Source organism: Vitis vinifera, chromosome 18 (genome assembly GCF_030704535.1).
Source record: "Vitis vinifera cultivar Pinot Noir 40024 chromosome 18, ASM3070453v1".
Classification (NCBI taxonomy): domain Eukaryota; kingdom Viridiplantae; phylum Streptophyta; class Magnoliopsida; order Vitales; family Vitaceae; genus Vitis; species Vitis vinifera.
Genome location: NC_081822.1, coordinates 12,613,995 through 12,632,795, shown reverse-complemented (window position 1 = coordinate 12,632,795; position 18,801 = coordinate 12,613,995). Strand labels below are relative to the sequence as shown.

The 18,801-nt window shown below is 34.6% G+C and overlaps 2 protein-coding genes across 2 annotated transcripts; one reads left to right on the top strand and one right to left on the bottom strand.

Moving 5' to 3' along the window:
* Nucleotides 1-5,295: 5,295 nt before the first annotated feature.
* LOC100260940 (synaptotagmin-2) lies at nt 5,296-14,409 on the top strand. The gene is made up of 12 exons (XM_002272721.5): nt 5,296-5,850; nt 8,277-8,375; nt 8,486-8,536; nt 8,626-8,749; nt 11,168-11,286; nt 11,422-11,523; nt 11,942-12,016; nt 12,360-12,436; nt 12,538-12,784; nt 12,917-13,267; nt 13,707-13,838; nt 14,125-14,409. Exons 1-12 carry the CDS (start codon nt 5,740-5,742, stop codon nt 14,254-14,256), a joined length of 1,620 nt encoding a protein of 539 aa, XP_002272757.1. The 5' UTR covers nt 5,296-5,739; the 3' UTR covers nt 14,257-14,409.
* A 3,414-nt stretch (nt 14,410-17,823) lies between these two features.
* Nucleotides 17,824-18,349, bottom strand: LOC100243853 (small ribosomal subunit protein uS9). Its single transcript, XM_010666657.2, has one exon. It carries the CDS (start codon nt 18,295-18,297, stop codon nt 17,824-17,826), a length of 474 nt encoding a protein of 157 aa, XP_010664959.1. The 5' UTR covers nt 18,298-18,349.
* Between the last annotated feature and the right edge of the window lie 452 nt (nt 18,350-18,801).

The following is an 18,801-nucleotide window of genomic DNA, read 5'->3' as shown; positions in this document are numbered from 1 at the left end:
AAAGAAAAACAAGATATCAAATTATTCCATAGAAATCCAAATATGTGGTGGGCCTTGCCCAACCCGGGTTGATGTTCAACAAGAACCTAAGATCCCACTCATTATAGTTGGCTTCCTAATTGCCGGCCAAACAAAACTGGCAAGCCTCATAATTTGAAAACTCAGATTTACATTTAAGAGCCTCCCCCAAATCCAACCTGCCATTTTTATCACCCGAAGGCCAACCTAGGCTGGCGCAATTAGGAATTTGTGACGACAGAGAACTGGTTTTTGTCCTAATTAATATGTAGGGGCAACTTGCATTGTTATTTTAAATTTTCAATTAGTTATTTTTCATTTCAACCATATGTAACATATTTTATAATTATTTGAATATTTTAAAAATACTATAAAAAAAATATATACATAGGAAGAGGAAATAAAAGGTCCCACCCACGGCAGCATCATGATCATCGATAACAATGATTCTCAATCAATGGGAGGAAAAAGGAGTTAACAAAAGGGGAAGGCGTTCGAAGGCAACTTTAACCAAACCCATGATCCAACTTTTTAAAGCAACTCTCCCCTTTCTGGAGGGCGAGCGCAATAGGTTCGAAAAAGACGATATCAGCATGTGGGAACTGGCAACTCACATTTTCATAGCGCGTGTAGTAAACGCTCTTCGGCGATGCTTTTTGGGGCAGCTTTTTGCCCTACATTGATATCTTCAAGGTGACGTGAGTTCGGTAGTTAATACAAGCACCGACCCATTTGATTAAAGCCCACGCAGCCACGCTCCACGTATATTAATTATTATTGTTAATGAAAAGATCTTGTCACTTTGAAAAGTTAGAGAGGCCAATAGAAACGTAACACGTGTACGTTTTGGATTTTTGTGGCCTGAAAAAAAAAATTATATTTAGGTGGCACTCTCCTGTGGGCTTTCTTCGACTTAAGGTAAACCGTATGGCATCTTCATTCTTTATTGTTGTGATAATCACACATGGGCTTTTCTTAAAGAGAAACGAACTTGGACAACATCATGTAAAGGAAACCAGGGAAGATTTGGCCACAAAGTATTATTATCTCAATAAAGAAGAGAGGGTCGGTTTCTTAAAAGAATGGTCAAATGATAAATTACCTAATTTTTTAACACTTCTTGTTCAGATCTGAGTCACGGTGTTTGGTGTTCCTTCAAAGTTTCTCATGTTAAAGTCATCGCTTTTGTAATTGGTACGGGGTAAAATCAAAATTGGGCTTTTTCAAATGAAATTTTTGATATGTCGTGTAGCTCTTGGTCTATAGCTGGGCGGGCCTGTCTGGCACTCACCTTACAATTCTAGTATTCTTGGGGCCCAATATTGGGCCCAATAATTCTTGCTCATAAAAGTGTCATCTAGGCTTCTCAATTGTTACATAGGCCTTTATCGCTTCACAATTGGGCATGCAGTTGCTGGACTTGTACTTGTGCCACAAGCTGTTGGTCTACTCGCTCCAGGACCTGGACTGCGCCCAAGATTGTCAATGGGGCTCCTCACAAAGCCCAAATTGATGGACAGGAAGTCAAAATGATTCTCCCACCATCTAAAATTGCAAACAAATAGTGCCTAGCGTATGGGGGTTTTGTGGTCCTTCCTTTGACCCATTGAGTTGGACGTAGCCCCCAACTTGTCCAATTTTTGAGCCGCAATGAGAAGGAACAAACCGTGTTTGGGCCTTGGCTATTAATGCCGACATCCACTATGTTTTCAGACACTCCAAACACCAAGGTATTAAAAAAATACAACAATTTAAAAAATGTATTGATTAAAATTTAGCACTTTTGAAATCATTTTTAATTTTACAACGTTTTTCATAAATCCAATTAAAAATCATTTGTAGTCGAATTTTGAAATTGTCTTTTAAAAAAATAACTTTCATATTTAAACGGAAGTTATCTCTTCCAAACACAACATTCAATGAACGTCCTTCTCAAATTTCTATATTTTTTCAAAATTCCTAAAACACCCTTTTACACACTTCGTCTTCAAACAGTAATTCAACGATTTTTTTTCTTATTAATTTAATTTAAAGTTCAAACTCATCATACAATGGATGAATATGCATGTAAAACCTTAATAAACGTAGCCGATTTCCACTTGAGTTCAGTAGAATCAGTACATTTATAACGAACCTAATGTTAGGGGTGTGTCGTATGGTCTGTCTCCAAACACTGCAAGGAAATGTTTGGTCTGTCGATCCTTACATTGACTGGTAGATTATAGATAAAGCTATCAAGTCTAAAACGATAAAGGCCGACACATGTAAGCCTCCACTCCCTGATGTTGCCGTCTCCCATTTCTCACATGATACTTTTTCAGTTTTATTTAACATATAGAGCCGTTTGTCCTAGCTGGATAGGCCCTCTCCTGTCTCCCATTGCCCACCCCCCTCCCACCTCTCTTATTTCTGAAAATGATTTTTGTTTGGATTCTAACCACAACCATTCTATCCCTCCCTCCTTTTAAGGGTCACTCTCCCTCCACATCTTCTCATAAGTCATGAGTCACACCCTAGATATTTTAGGTATGGATATTGTCTGAATTTCAAGTTGCCACCTCATTTGATCGCCTGTTGGACTTTCCGCAAGTCATAACGATTCATGATGAATAAAGACAAAGAAATAGGAATAGACGGAGAAAACACGGAACCCACACGAATCTCCCACATTTATTAATTTCTATACAAATTTTATTTTCTTAATTTATATGATTTTTAATTAAAATATAAAGAAATTTATCTGTCTTCATGTCTTGTCAAAACTCGGACATTAAATAATATTCAAGTTAAAAATATAAATTCATAAAATACAATTTTAAATATAATTATTAAGTTAATTTAAATTAATTAATTAATTATAAATGTGTTACACAAGTATATACGAATTTCACCCAAATACAACTATACTCGAACCCATCCATGTCAAATTTGGTAGTTGGGTCTACTAATCTTGTCAAATTTTGACGCCTTTGTTGTGAGTGATGATGAGGGTGAGGGAGGGGTTGCTTTCGAAGACTTTAGAAACCTACCATTATGAAATAAAAATGGTGGTGGTAAGCTCAATCAAGAGGGATGTAATGGTATGCGGTGTACTAAAATTGTGAGGAAGATGAATGAAAGGGGTCATGAGTTTCCCAACTCACCTGTGTACTACTCCGTTTTGACAGTTGTCTAACCTTTCTCTTTCTCTCTATCCAAACATCTCCATGTGTGATAAAAGAAAAGTTTGGCTTGTCCTATGGGAGACGTCCACAAAGTTGTCCTATTTGTGAGCATTTCCTTCTTATCATTCATCACACATTTAACACCATAACCACCAAAAAGCAGAAACTGCAGATGGGTTGTTACTGATTTTACTCTAGCTTTGATTTTGTATGGTTAAAGGATTAATTTAACAAAAAATTCAAATTCATGAAAAACAAATTAAATTTTTAGCCAAAAATAATATTAAATTTGGACATTTTTTGAAACTCTATTCAATGCAGCTCCCTATGGTCACGTGAGTGTCATGTTGACTTTTTTTTTTTTTTTCAAAATACTATTCTATTTCAAAATAAAACAAAATTATATAAGAAAAAAACCATGAAAAAAAATTAAGAACTTGATTTAAAAACAAAAAAACAGTTTTTTAAATTTTATAACACTGTTTAATCATTGATATAAACAATTTTTAAAAACAAAGTAAAATATAAAATAATTTTTAAATAATAAATAGAAATTATTTTTTACTTTTAAAAAAAATAAAATAAAAACATGGGTATATTTATCATGTTTTCTAAAATTTGTTTTTAAAAACTGTATCTTTTTTAAATTTAAAATTAAGTTTTAGAAAATTTAGTTAAACAAACCCTTATATCTAAATAAATTTGGACTTAAAATGTATTTTGACAAATACAAAATATGAATTGTATCTTCAAAATATGACTTGAGTGATGTCGTATTTTCAAAATGCGGTTTCAACCTCATTTAAAAAGAAAAAAAAATGTGAATATAAGAAATGACTATTTTATATAGTGTGTAGAAGTGATATTTGTTTAGAGATCAGGTTATTTTTTCCCAAAAATCATATAAACTCTGCCCCACTGCTAGGAGTGAGTTTTACTCAGAGCAGGGCATCCTCTCCATTATCAACCCACTTTACATTCTCATAGTTTGCACTACACGAAATGCAGAGGAATTGAGATGAACAAAACTTATTACTTGGTCAATCTTTCAATATTTTTACATGAGTCATCCTGCTTTTTCTTTATTTCAATTTAAATTATATATATATATATATATATATATATATATATGTTAACTTTTCTTTAAGATTAACGTATTTGACATAAAAAAATATAATAAATATAATAAATATTATATTTCATCACTTATTTTATACCGTATCAAGTATATGAAGAGATAACATATCAATCAAATATGTTGTGCTAATGTTACTAGAAAAAATGGTCAATCCTAAAAAATAAATAAAATTGGAATGGAAAGTGAGCATGAGTTGCTCCATGTTTGGGCATGACTACCAAATATGGAGATGGAATTTAATATGAGATATTATACTTACCTAGAAGGGGAAGATGAATCTCTCCACTATCCCAAAAATGAATGTACAAACTTCCAAGGCCCCTCAGATCATCACATTTGGCAAATTAATATATGGCCTTTTGTATCATCACATTTGGCTTGAAATCCAAAGCTTTGGAAAAAGAAAAGCACATATTCTTTTCAATGAAATGGGAGGACCCACTAACGTCAAATAAAATAAAATCAGCCATGCCCACTCCCAACCCACCCTCTCTGCATTCCACATGCAATTGGTGGAGCCACACTAATAAAATTGAAAAGAAAAAAAAACCCAAATCAGACAACAAAATATCACATTTTTTAAACCCATAATTACAAATTGTTATAGTAATCATTTATCTCCTTTTCAATTTTCTCATCATCAACTTCTCTTCTTCTAGTTTAACTTTTGGTCTTCCCATGTCACACCCATTAATGACTTTCAAGGATTTTATTTTAATATAAAGAAAAATAATAAAAAAATGATAAAAATTGAAGGAGAAGCCAACCCTCACGTGACATGGCATGATTCTTTTCTTGGAAAAAATGGATAGCTGCGTGAAATGTGGGAGGTTAGACGGAAATCCCAAGTCAATAGAAAATCCAAATGTCGGCAAATGGATACTTTTTCTTTCAGTATTGTGTATTAAAATTTTATTTTTTCCCACAAAGAAATTTCAAAATCTGTCTTTATTTGTTTTTTCCTTAATACGAGACTGTAGCGGACAGTAACAGCAAAGACGAATGAGATTTTAAAAGAAGAGAGACGGATGAGAAAACCCCACCGTCGCCGTTACCGACAATTGCCAAAGTTTCACGCGCCTTGAGTAATAATTTCCATTTTTCAAATCCGTTGTGTGGATCCAATGGGTCACTGATTGGCTAAAGAATAAATGCTCCTTTATTGCCCACTGATGCCAAATTAAGATGCATTGTCTTACCACTCGCAAACGGCTTCTTTCTACTCTTACTCAACAAGGCAGATTTCATGATATTTTCTTTAAAGAAAGTGACATGGGAATTGCATTTTCTGGGAGGTTGAGTTAGTTTCTTTCTGGGTTTTAGGTTGAAGGGACGAAGAAGGAAGGGGGTTTTTGGGATTAGTTGGGACTGGGGAGAGAGTGGATTGGTGGTTTTTGGTGAAGTGAGAGAGGATTGAAGATGGGTATTGTGAGTACAATACTGGGTTTTTGTGGATTTGGTGTGGGGATCTCAATTGGGCTTTTTATTGGGTATTACCTCTTCATCTACTTCCAACCCACTGATGTGAAGGTCAGTTTCTTCTTTCTCTCTGTTATTTTCTCCTCTCCATCTCACACATATTTTGTTTTTGATTGCAATCTGGGTTCGTTCTATGATTTTCTTGGCTCTGTTTTGTTCAGATGTTTCCTTTTTTAGGTTTTCAATACTAAAGTGGGTGCTTGCCAATTTGGGTGTTTGTTCATTTCTTTTTCCTAGGTTGATCTGAAAACTACAGGAAAACATAGGGTAAAGATTGTCTCCTTATATACAATCAAAGAAATGATGTATGATTTAGTATGCCTCTTTCTGCGTTGTCTTCACCAGCCAAGTGTCTAAGTTTAATTGTTTGAGTTCACATATTCTACTCTGGCTTGCGTTAAAAATCAAAAAAGAAAAACTCAAATGGATTTGTTTCCATTATCTCGGTGATGCATTCCATTATGTCATTAGATGTTGATCACAATTTGCTTAGGCGTAGGTCTTTCTTGAATAGGATTTGGTAGTAAACCTTTTTAGAGAGCCAGAGATCTAAACTTAAGATAGGAAGAGGATTAGGGGGTCTATGAATTTTTTTTCTTTCTTGTTATTGTGTAGTGGGTTTTGTCTTATTCTATGGAGTGGGTATACATTAGAATGGGAAGACGTTGAAACCAAAGGTGCAAGTTCTTACACCTAGTAATATCCGCATTATAATAGATCAGGAGGGCAGGTGGTTCCATTGTCCGTGACATTTGAAAATTACTATTGCATTGTTGTCTGCAGAAATTTTTATTGAACTGGGCCAGTTTAATTGAGTTCGTTGCTCTTCTAGGCTTTTATCTTTAGGATGTTTTCAGTCATCAAAGATATGTCTGAATTGTTTTGACATGAAAATATGGAAACTAATTTAGAAATGAGGCAGTGCCAAATTCCGGGCCTTGACTTTGGGGCTTGTAGATGCTCTTTACCCATGGCTTCTGGAAAATGAATAATTGTGTGGGAAATAATAACTAAAAGTTTTGGTTGATATGGGAATTGTGAAATACATGAAAAATGCAATGCAAAAGAGCTAGCAAGTGACAAATAGAGAAACACAGAATAATGAAAATGGTCTTGGAGATCACAATTTGTGAGTTCTTTAGTAGTGTTTGCCATTCATTTCTTTTTGTGGTCTCCTTGTTATTTTTGGTCCCTCACCCACATGATGCCTTTTACGTTTTTCAACTTCAGTGGAACTGGAAGAGAGCTCCCATTCTAAAAATATGCTTGAGCTCTAGTTCTTGTGATAATCATGTCTTTTGGCAATTACAGATGAGCCATTTGAAATTATGCTAAGGTCATTCGCTTTCACTTTCTGTCTTGTTGCCAATAACTTTAAGAGCCCCTTTAGTTATTTTCTTTTTCGTTTTCTTTTTCTTGTTATTTTTTTTCAGCATATGAATTGTTTCCGAGTGATACCATATGGAATGGGTTTGCAGTTTACTTCCGGACAGGTTGCTAGCAAAGTGTGTTATTGTCTTTTCCTTTTCATTTATTATTATCATCCATAACCATATGATTTCTTTCTCCGTTTCTGAATGTGGATTTCTTTCTTAATTTATTATGAAATACGATTTTTGCCTGCATTCTGGAATTTGCCAGGACAACAACTTTAGGGAATCTGAACTTCAAAGGACACAGGGTTTTCAAGTGTCATATCTAGACATGTGGCATATATTTAGTGGCATATGGCAACATTTTATGATATATTTTATGAGTTACATTTCTCTGCTTTTCTTTTGTGTTTGGGGGTTGTGGGGTTGGTTTAGTTTTTTCTATTAAACATTTAGGTATGGCAGCAATGTCGGTTGAACTTGGGTATTTTGTTAGGATAAAGCTTGTATGATGATGATTGTGTAAGTTGTCTTAATTATTTTCTTCTTTGGGTTTTGATAGTCTGTACTCTATTTTTGGTAAAATATTTTTTGTTCCTTCATGACCTTTATTAGCTCTGGATCTCAGATAATATTTGTTTAGCAAACCAGAAGTATGAATGTTGCTTTTAAGAGGAAAAGCCTTTCAATTTTCATATCTACAAGTAAGGAAGTAAGGAAGTTCTTCCAAATTACCAATCAAATAATTCTCTTTGCTGTGCTGATAACCATTTATTCTGTCAATCATCACCTTAACATGCATACTTATGATGGGAGGATACAGACTGGATAAGTTACAATCATATTTTGGGATGGGGTCATTTCTGTTATTTCAAGTTAGGCTATTTGATCAGCAGTCACCTGCACATGTAGTCCACTCTGCTCCACTTCTTTACTCTTTATTTTTTGAAACCTTTTGCTTAGTTTGTGGCTTTAGTGGCATGTAGATTAGTGAGAGAAGTTATGGAAAGGAAACATAAAATAATATACAATGTGTTTCATGTTGTGACTAATTATGCTATGAGTTGATTTTATTCTCATTTCTTTGGATTTTGATTTATTCAGGATCCTATAGTTCGTCCTCTAGTTGAACAAGATTCAAAAACTCTGCAACGTTTGCTTCCAGAGATACCCCAATGGGTGAAAAATCCAGACTATGATCGAGTATGCTATTATTTTTTCAGAGTTATCTATTCATACAATCTAAATCATAAGTCCCAGCTGCACAGTTTAGCTTTAAGAACATGATTCTTATAAGTTTTGTCTTTGTGAAGGTTGACTGGCTTAACAAATTCATAGAAAATATGTGGCCTTACCTGGACAAGGTATGTGTGCCCTTTTATGGTGTTTGGATCTTCTTTAGTTGCAATCTCTTATCTTTTTGTATCAAGTGTTGATTTATCAAGTTCCATAGGCAATTTGCAAGACTGCGAAGAACATAGCAAAACCTATCATTGCTGAGCAAATTCCAAAATACAAAATTGATTCAGTTGAATTTGAAGCACTCACCTTGGGCTCCCTACCACCTACATTTCAAGGTTCTCTCTCTCTCTCTCTCTCACACACACACACACACACGTAATGCCTTATAACTATGTCCAGTGTGCATTTTTTTCCCAAATGAACTTGTAATTATTTTTTTAAGTTAGGATGGGATGTCAGGTGGAGCAACATCCTAATATCTTCAAGCCCAAGGCATCATTCCCGGACAAATTATTTGTGCTGATAAGAAATGATTTCATTTGTATTCATGGTATTTGATGGTTAAATCATGGCACAAAAAAGAACCATGGATGCACTAATGAGGAGTATTCTGATAAATTTCTTTCATCTCAAAACTTGTGACCCATTCCACTAAAACCTTGCTATGATAATCCTTTATCCTTATCTGCTCATGTATGTTGGAAGCTTGGGCAGGCGCTTGCTGACACCCAGAAACTAATTAAAGCTTCTTGTGCTAGCTGTGTCCTGTGAAATTCTGTTAACTAGTTTATGCAAGGAGAATTTATTCTTTCATATTTTAGTAGCCATTTGGAAATTTTTTTGTTAGGTGCAATAAAAATGGTGAAAATGTTGTAAGTCGGTGTTGAGGGTTTTTTTTTTTTTTTTGAACTTTATTTTCTTTTTTTCTTTTTTTTTTTTTTGTTTCTTTGAATTGAATCATAACAAGAAATAATTTACATCCAAATGATGTAGCTTGGACAAGTATGACGTTTAATCCTGCAGAATATTTGACTTTTAGATCTCCTAATGTTCCAATGCCATGTGTTTTATCTGCATCATTATATATATTCAAGAGTGGCGAACACAGTACATTGGGACTATACATGTGAGAAAACAAAAGATGCAACCTACAGCAGCCAGAACCCTACTCTAGAACTTGGAGCACAACCACTCTATAATATCTACCAAGGATAGAGCGCCCATTTGACTATCAGCTAGAAGATACCCACGAGACCACATGTATAGATTACATAAGAGGGAGGCCTTAAGAGATTAGATAGTGCATTGCACACCTTTTAATTGTTCTTTGGTTGTATTTCTTCTGGAATGTCTAGAAAAAGCCAAGAGGAGTTGTTCTACCAAGCCTTTCTTCTCTCCTTCCTGCAAAGCTGGTATTCCAGCCAATTAACAAGTTCCATACCCAATATGGGAGGACCCACGAAATGTCAAATAAAGAGACTTAGAAAGTGCCATAATTTTCTAGCTTTCCCACAATGGAGGAAGAGATGGTGTCCTAATTCTTCTACATTTTTGCACATACAACAATAACTTGTCAAAAACCATCCTCTGCTTTTAATCTAATCTATGGTTAGAATCCTTCTCCAAGCCACTTCCCATGCAAAAAGGAAACTCACTTTGGTAGGAGCCCAAGAGCCCACACTATTTTTTAGGGGAAAGGCACTTCGCCTTCTACTTTCAAGGCAAAATAGAAAGACTTCACCAATAATTAGTCACTTTTGCTAGCCCTTCATACCATTTTATCATCCTCTCCTCTATTTTTTCCTAACACATGTAGCTTTAGAAAAAGCTCCTCAATAGTACCCATCGCCCAATCTTAAAAGTGCCTTAAGAAGCACAAGTTCCACGTGACCATCCCACCCTTAACCTCCTGAACATCATCCACCCAAGCCTCTTTGAAAGTTGCAAGGGTGTATAGCAATGGAAAAAAATCCTTTAATGCTATATCATTGCACCACATATTGTGCCAAAATATTATTCTTCTCTCATGGCCCACCCCAAATCTTGTTTTGGATTTAAAATTTCCTCACCCTTTTCTAATTGATTTCCATAAGCCCACACCATAACCTTTGTCCCTACTCAAGAGTACCATCCTCCTGGTTCTTCTCCAAACCTTCCCAGTATAAGCATATTCCTTTCCAAGGTGAATCATTGACACCATTTATCTAGAAGTTCCTTATTGAGAATGGAGAAATCCTTAATGCCTAAACACCCCTTCTTTTTATCTTTGCAAATAGTTGACCATTTCAATAGATGTGGTTTTTTCTTAAGAACCCCTCCCCCTATAAGAAATCCCATTTTTCACATCACTTCCAAGAGGAAACACCAATATAATTGTATGCAACTATTGTTGTTTAACTGAATGCAACCTTAGAACTTATTGTTTGACTTGTAGTAGCATACTTGAGGTGGCCTGTTGTGTGAAATTATCACAGTTGGGTTAGTAGTACTGTTCTTCATTCTTCTCTCGTTACTTGGGTAGACTAATAGACTGTCTGTGGTCATACATTTAGAGTTGAAATATGGCAATTTCTCATTCTTGGAGAATCTTTATTAGCAAGTTTCCTAACATTCAGTTTATGCCATTCATTTTCTTAGCCAAGTTATTAAGGAAAATGCTATACCTTTTGTGTTTCTTTCTTCCTTTTGTTGGTTTTTTAATCTCCACAGTATTTAGTAGTACATTGCTCACTTTTGATTTGGATTCATGTCAGGAATGAAAGTCTATGCTACTGATGAAAAGGAGTTGATCATGGAACTATCCATGAAGTGGGCAGGGAATCCTAACATCACTGTTGCAGTAAAAGCATTTGGGTTGAGAGCCACTGTGCAGGTATTGGCTCTTATGATTGTCAATGAAAATAAACTAACATCACTATTATATGATGTGATGAGTGGGAGAGGGAAGTTATTACTGCATGCTAGATAGAATATAGTATGAATTATTGATTCCTTCAGAGTATTTCAGGTGGTTGATTTGCAAGTATTTGCTGCTCCTCGCATCACCCTGAAGCCTTTGGTTCCATCATTTCCTTGTTTTGCCAATATATTTGTGTCTCTCATGGAGAAGGTGTGTTACAACAATTTTATCAATTAAGCAATCATCTTTATTTGGACAGAACATATTTTGTGCTGAGGAATCTTTTTACATGATTTGGTGCTTAACATTCTCGGTTCTGGAATATCTACTGTCTTGATGATGATGTAGGCAGTCTTAAGATTAAACTTGAGGATTTTTTATTTTTTAAATGTCAACAAATTTCACCTAAATCTTTTGTCCAAGATAATCTATGATTCTATAATATTGTGCACAAACACCAGAATCAGTATTTGGTTATATCTAAAGTCAGATAGTTTTCGCTCTTGCATTCTCTACTATTTATTATTATTATTACTGTTGTTGCTGTTGTTGTTGTCATTATGATGATGATGATGATGATGATGATGATGATTGTGATTATAATTATTATTATTTTCTAATTTTGCAGCCACATGTTGACTTTGGACTAAAGCTGCTAGGAGCAGACGTAATGGCCATTCCTGGCCTGTATCGGTTGGTGCAGGTATGATTCTTTTAGTTGCCTCATTGGATGTTCCTTTTTCAAAATAATATAGCAAGAAGAAAACTAGTGACTTCTATGTTCTTATTTTTATTCTTGGTGGCCTATCCAAATTCTTTGTACTTAGTCTAACTTTTTGTTTTCTAATGACTGCATTGTAAAGATAGGTTTTTTTCCTCCAATGCCATAAAGCACAGAATATAAGATCTAAATAATCTCATATATGTGGAAATTTGTCCATTGTGCAGTATTCTTAGGTCATTTTTCTTTTTAATTATTCTATTAGAATTTATAGATTTGTATTTTGTAATTCTGTTCTAGTTCCTCATCATTCCTTTTTCTGCAGGAGCTTATCAAAGATCAGGTTGCAAATATGTACCTATGGCCCAAAACCCTTGAAGTTCCAATAATGGATCCTGCAAAGTAAGTTCCTGTGTGCTCCCCTTGTTTCAAACTATCACAGTTTTATATGTCCTTTTAGAGTCTTTGATTGAAACTAACCATTACTTCCTTGAAATTGGCAGAGCCATGAAAAAGCCTGTTGGCATTCTCAGTGTGAAGGTTGTTAGGGCAATGAAGCTAAAAAAGAAAGATATTATGGGGGCATCAGATCCTTATGTTAAAATGAAGTTGTCTGAGGACAAACTTCCTTCAAAGAAAACTACTGTGAAACATAAAAACTTGAATCCTGAATGGAATGAGGAGTTTAATATGGTTGTTAAAGATCCAGAATCTCAAGCATTAGAGGTCATCGTCTATGATTGGGAACAGGTATACTTATCGTTTTTAACAGCCCATGGTTGACTTGTGCAGATCCTCTGTGGCCTAGTCTGGTTCTTTTTTTGTGTTCCATAGGTTTCTTTCTATTCTTGTTTCTCATGCTGTACTTGCCTTTTTACCTAGGTTGGTAAACATGATAAGATGGGCATGAATGTCATTCCCCTGAAAGAGCTTACACCTGATGAGCCAAAAGTTTTGACACTTGATTTACTTAAAAACATGGACCCGAATGATGTTCAAAATGAGAAGTCACGGGGACAGATTGTTTTAGAAGCTCTGTACAAACCTTTTAAGGACACTGAAATACCAAAGGATCTTGAAGATCCCAATGCGATAGAAAAGGCTCCTGAAGGAACACCTGCTGGTGGTGGTTTGCTTGTAATCATTGTCCATGAAGCTCAGGAGGTTGAGGGAAAGCATCACACAAATCCATATGTTCGATTACTTTTCAGGGGAGAGGAGAGAAAAACCAAGGTATATTTTAACATCTCTATCATGTAACAAGTTTGCAGTCTATAGCAGTGATAGCAAGACCCATACTTCTCCAGTGTCTGCACTTCAATGATTTTAGCCCCTTCCTTGCTACAAAAATCCGTGTTCTATTTCTTGCATTCTCTTGCTTATATTAGTCTACAATGAATGATGATGGTCCATCATTTTCTATGACAAAAAGGTAATTTTAGTGAATGTGAAGCTGCTCTTAGACAAAGATCCTCTGTTCAATCTAGCATTGGTAAAATATTCAGCAATAAGTCACCTCTTATAACAGAATAGTGCTTCTATTCTGTTAAAAGCTTGTTGATGGCCTTTTCTTGGAGTCACAAATTCTTCCTTTTTGACTTTATAGTTTTTTCATGGATTTCAATTTTGTTTATCTATCCTTCGATGATCATGTTTGGCATTTGATGCACAGTATGTAAAGAAAAACAGAGACCCCAGATGGGAAGAGGAGTTTCAATTTATGCTGGAGGAACCACCTACCAACGATAGAATACATGTAGAAGTTGTTAGTACCTCATCAAGGATGGGCTTACTACATCCTAAGGTACAATTACATCTCTTCTTTAATCTTTATAAATACCTACTTCAACCAAAAGGGAACTGACGTCAAAGCAATTTCTTACAATATTCAAAATGGGTTCATTTATCTCCCCAGTTATCACAGATTTAGGCTGTTTCAGTATCTGGGAATTAGAAACCTTTGCATTCAAGTGCGCAATGGAAATAAGAATTGGGTTCCTCAACCAGTACACAGTTTGCATGAACAAATACTTTTTTATTGTATTTAGCAACTGCAATGATGTGTATATTGTTTCTTCTTTCACAAACAGGAAACTCTGGGTTATGTGGATATAAACCTCTCAGACGTTGTTAGCAACAAACGGATCAACGAGAAATACCATCTAATTGACTCAAAGAACGGAAAGATTCAAATCGAGTTGCAATGGCGAACTTCAACATAAGAGGGAAATGCTTTTCTCCCATTTCTTTAAACTTTGTGTTTGATGAGGGAAACCGAATGAAATCCTTTGTTTCTGTGTCGATGTTATGTTAGGCATTTTTAATAATTGGCTCTGTAAATTACCCCAAAAAGGAATCTTTTATGTTTCTGTGAATCTTTGGCTTGCGGGTTTGTTTTTCCTTTATTCCAAATTTCAAGTTGTCCTCTTATGGACTGCCTTTTGGACTGGGCCCAATGATGTGAACCCACATCCACTGCCAAAAGCCTTATCCAACACAGTTGTCAATTATTTTTTCAAAGTAAAATTTTTATTTAGAAACTCTAATGTAAACAACAATGTCGAAGTAATATACATTTTATAAATGCAAGAGTTATTAAAATATTTTCATATTTTTAATTGTTTTTTTTTATAACATTCTATTAAAAAAAAAGACAAAAAAATTAAGCACCTCAAATTTGTTTTCAAAAAGTTATTGGGTCTGATTTACCATTTTTTTCCTATACTTGTTTTTAGTAAGTGTTTTTAAATAAAAGGCCAAAAAATAGTTTTTAAAAATTTTATAAAAATAAAGGTGTTTGATAAATTGTTTTTAAAAATAATAAAATAAAGTATTTATTTTTAAAAATAATTTTTCTATTTTGATCTTGTAAAACATTGTAAATTTAATTTAATTTAATTCTTATTAAAAAATGAAATTAGTTTTATAATTAGAAACAAATTTAAAATAGTTAAAAAATGAATAATAATAATTATTGATAATATTTCATTCAAAATGAATAACAAATCAATCTTAAATTTTTTTAACATGTCAATATACCAAAATTTTCATTACATGCACATATTTTGTGATATCCCATGCCAAATAGGAGGAAAAGTTTATGATGTTGTACATCTATTGGCTCCTTTTAATCTTATAAATATGTTTTAAAGCTAAAAGAGTCTATTAGGCGCAAAACAGACAATATTTATACGATTGAGAATAAATATTTATATATTAAGTGCTCAATTATGAATATGATTGTGGACCCTGCGTTTCGGCTCATGCGTTTCCCACTCGATGGCGAGCTCGATTTTTATCTTAAAGAAAATGATTTTATTGATTAAGAAAAATGACTTGGAGTCGCCACTTACTTTTGTTTTATTTTAAAAGGGTAAACAAAATAAGAAAGAAAACCCTAAGTGTGATTTCTTATTTTGGAAAAGGTGATCTACAAAAAACCGGATCGGGCTCGGGGGTCAGGTTACTTATCAAGAAGGTACAGCAAAGACCGTAACACCCCTCTAAGCCCCTAAAGTCGGGTCTCTACTAATAAAATTGAAGCAATCATGGCAATGGACGAGTGAATCAATGAATACCCAGAATAAATCGCACATGTGAGAATCGGGACATGCATAGACAACGATTGAAGGGAAAATGGGTACATACCTGGACAACGATCTACCATGCGCTATCAATAGAGAGAGTTAGTGCACAATTTAGGAATAACCTCATGCATGTAAGAGAGTAGGATAAATCAATCACATATGATAATCCAATCAAACAATAAATCAATCAATCATAAAATCACTTATGTAGGGCCCCCACCACAGCCCGTTTATTTTGCATGAATTAATGTCACAGATTCCATTATTCCGGAATTACGAAAAATTCATTCATGCTTATTAAAATCAAGAGGAACAGAAGATTGTTTGAAAACCAGAGCGAAATGGAAACTATTTGAGGGGAAATTGGATTTTTGAAATTTATTTGAAAAATTGGAATCTCGAAGATCATTGGAAAATTGGAGTTTTAGAGTTTATTTGAAGATCAGGCTTTTTAGAGATTAAACGTGAGAATGAGAATTTTAGAAATTAAATTTGAACGAGATTGGAATTTTGAAAATGATTTGAGAGTTCTGGATTTTTAAATGAGCGGATAAGTAAATGAATGGAATAATAACAATGGTGAAATAATAAAGATTAGGTAAATAATTGCGAAAGATGGAATTCTTAGGATTGAAAATTAAATTAGGACATTGGATTTTTGAAGGATTAGATTTTACATAAATAAACTAATATAGGGTAATAATACTAATTAACGAAAATAACATTTAAACGAATAAAAAAGGATAGTGGAATTTTTAGGGTTGAAAATTAAGTTCAATGATTGAGATTTTTAAAAGAGATAAACAAGTATAGAGTTTCTAATTGACAAAAATAACATTTAGACGAATAGTGGAATTTTTAGGATTGAAAATTAAATTATAACATTGGATTTTTGAAGGATTAAACTTTGAATAAATAAATATGAGACAATAATTCCTAATTAACGAAAATGACATTTAGACGAATAGTGGAATTTTTAGGACTTGGAAAATGAAATTAGGGCATTGGATCTTTGAAGGATTGGATTTTAAATAAATAAACTAATATAGGATAATAATACTAATTAACGAAAATAACATTTAAACAAATAAAAAAGAATAGTGGAATTTTTAGGGTTAAAAATTAAATTAGGACGTTGGGTTTTTGAAGAATTGGACTTTAAATAAATAAATAGATATATGATAATAATTCTACTTAAGGAAGATAACATTTAGACGAATAAGGTTTGAATGGACTGTTGAAAAATTGAATTAAGATAAGGGATTTTTGAAGAGTTAGACTTTAAATAATTAGGTAAATATATGATGATAATTCTAATTGATGAAAATAAGGTTTAAGCGAATTGTAAAATTTTTAGGATGGAAAAATCAAATTAAGACGTGGGATTTTTGAAAGATTAGACTTTAAATAACTAAATGAATATGGGATAATAACTCTAATGGATGAAAATGAGATTTGAACTAATTATTGAAGAATTAAATTAAGACATGATTTCCTTAAAAGATTTAGACTTTAAATAGCTAGATAAATATGGTACAAATAATTTTAATGGATGAAAATGAAATTTGAACTAATTATTGAAGAATTAAATTAAGACGTAGGATTTCCTTGAAAGATTTAAACTTTAAATAGCTAGATAACGTGGGATAAATAATTCTAATGGATGAAAATGAGATTTGAACTAATTATTGAAAAATTAAATTAAGATATGTGATTTCTTTGAAAGATTTAGACTTTAAATAGCTAGATAATATGAGATAAATAATTCTAACGGATGAAAATGAGATTTGAACTAATTATTGAAAAATTAAATTAAGATATGTGATTTCTTTGAAAGATTTAGACTTTAAATAACTAGATAATATGGGGATAAATAATTCTAATGAATGAAAATGAGATTTGGACTAATTATTGAAGAATTAAATTAAGGCATATGATTTCTTTGAAAGATTTAGACTTTAAACAGCTAGATAATATGGGATAAATAATTCTAATGGATGAAAACAAGATTTAAACGAATTTATTGAAAAATTAAATTAAGCCATGGGATTTTTGAACGATTAAAGGTATAGAGATTTTTTTTTTTTTTTTTGGAATTGAGGCAACCAAATGGGCTAGCTCAACATGGACTTGGGCCATGAGGGTGGCTAGCTTGAGGAGCCATGAGACCCCCTATCAACAAGCTTGGGCTGGGCTTCAAACTCAAGCCCATATCCGTGCCATTGGCAAGCCCAAGGCACCCATCTGTTCACAGCCTACCTCCCCTCTCGCCCCACCTGGCTTCAACACCCTCGCCACCTCTCCGCAGCGGCAGCGGCCGACACCACCACGCCGGAATAAATGTCGGAGACTGGCAGCCGACGCGCGTCGCTTTCTCGGCACGTCCACGTGCTCCTTCTTGCACTGCTCATCGACGTACTTCTGATAGAAGGCAACGAGGGCTTTGGCAATGCTTTGGCGGATTGCGTATATCTGGGAGGTGTGACCACCACCTTTTACGCGGGTGCGCATGTCAACGTCGGCGAAACGGTGGCGACCGAGAAGGAGGATGGGCTCCACCGCCTTGATTGGGCAGCCGTTGATCTTGATGAGGCCTCGGCCGCGCTTGCAGTAGGTGACGGCCACGACAATCTTCTTCCGCCCAAAGCACTGGACTGATTCCACAGGAGATGCCATTGTCGCAAGCAAGTCCTAACCCTAACCCTAACCCTAGAGATGAAGCTCTGGCTCTGGCAGTGCAATGGTGTCGAGCATGAGAGAGGAGAAGCTCCAATGCCGCCATTGATTCAGCTGACTGAGCGAGCTTGAGGATATGGGCATGAAAGGATGCGGCCATGCATGGCTATGCATGGCCATGCAAGAGTGAGGGGAATGGGCGTAATGGGCATGGTATAGGTTCAATGTGGCCATGACCGGCCATGCAAGGGTGGAGAGAACTGGAAGTTCTCAATGTCGTAATCAAACATCAAACCCAGGTGAGAATCCAACCTCTTGCAGGGGAAAAATCAACAAAATTACAAAAAGCAAAAACAGAGCAAGCACATGTAGGCAATCGTATTTGATTAAAACAAATTTGTGGTTTTGGATGCCCACAGCAAATCACAAAATAATCTTCATAGATTAACAGAGGACCTTACCTGAATATTCCACAGCACCACCCTCCTCTCTCTCGTCTGAATA

Excerpts from the sequence above, each read along its gene's own strand:
- LOC100260940 (XM_002272721.5), top strand. The coding sequence starts at position 5,740 with ATGGGTATTGTGAGTACAATACTGGGTTTTTGTGGATTTGGTGTGGGG. Across the intron at positions 11,287-11,421 it reads GGTTGAGAGCCACTGTGCAG|GTGGTTGATTTGCAAGTATT; the intron begins GTATTGGCTCTT and ends AGAGTATTTCAG. Across the intron at positions 11,524-11,941 it reads TTGTGTCTCTCATGGAGAAG|CCACATGTTGACTTTGGACT; the intron begins GTGTGTTACAAC and ends CTAATTTTGCAG.
- LOC100243853 (XM_010666657.2), bottom strand. The coding sequence starts at position 18,297 with ATGGCATCTCCTGTGGAATCAGTCCAGTGCTTTGGGCGGAAGAAGATT.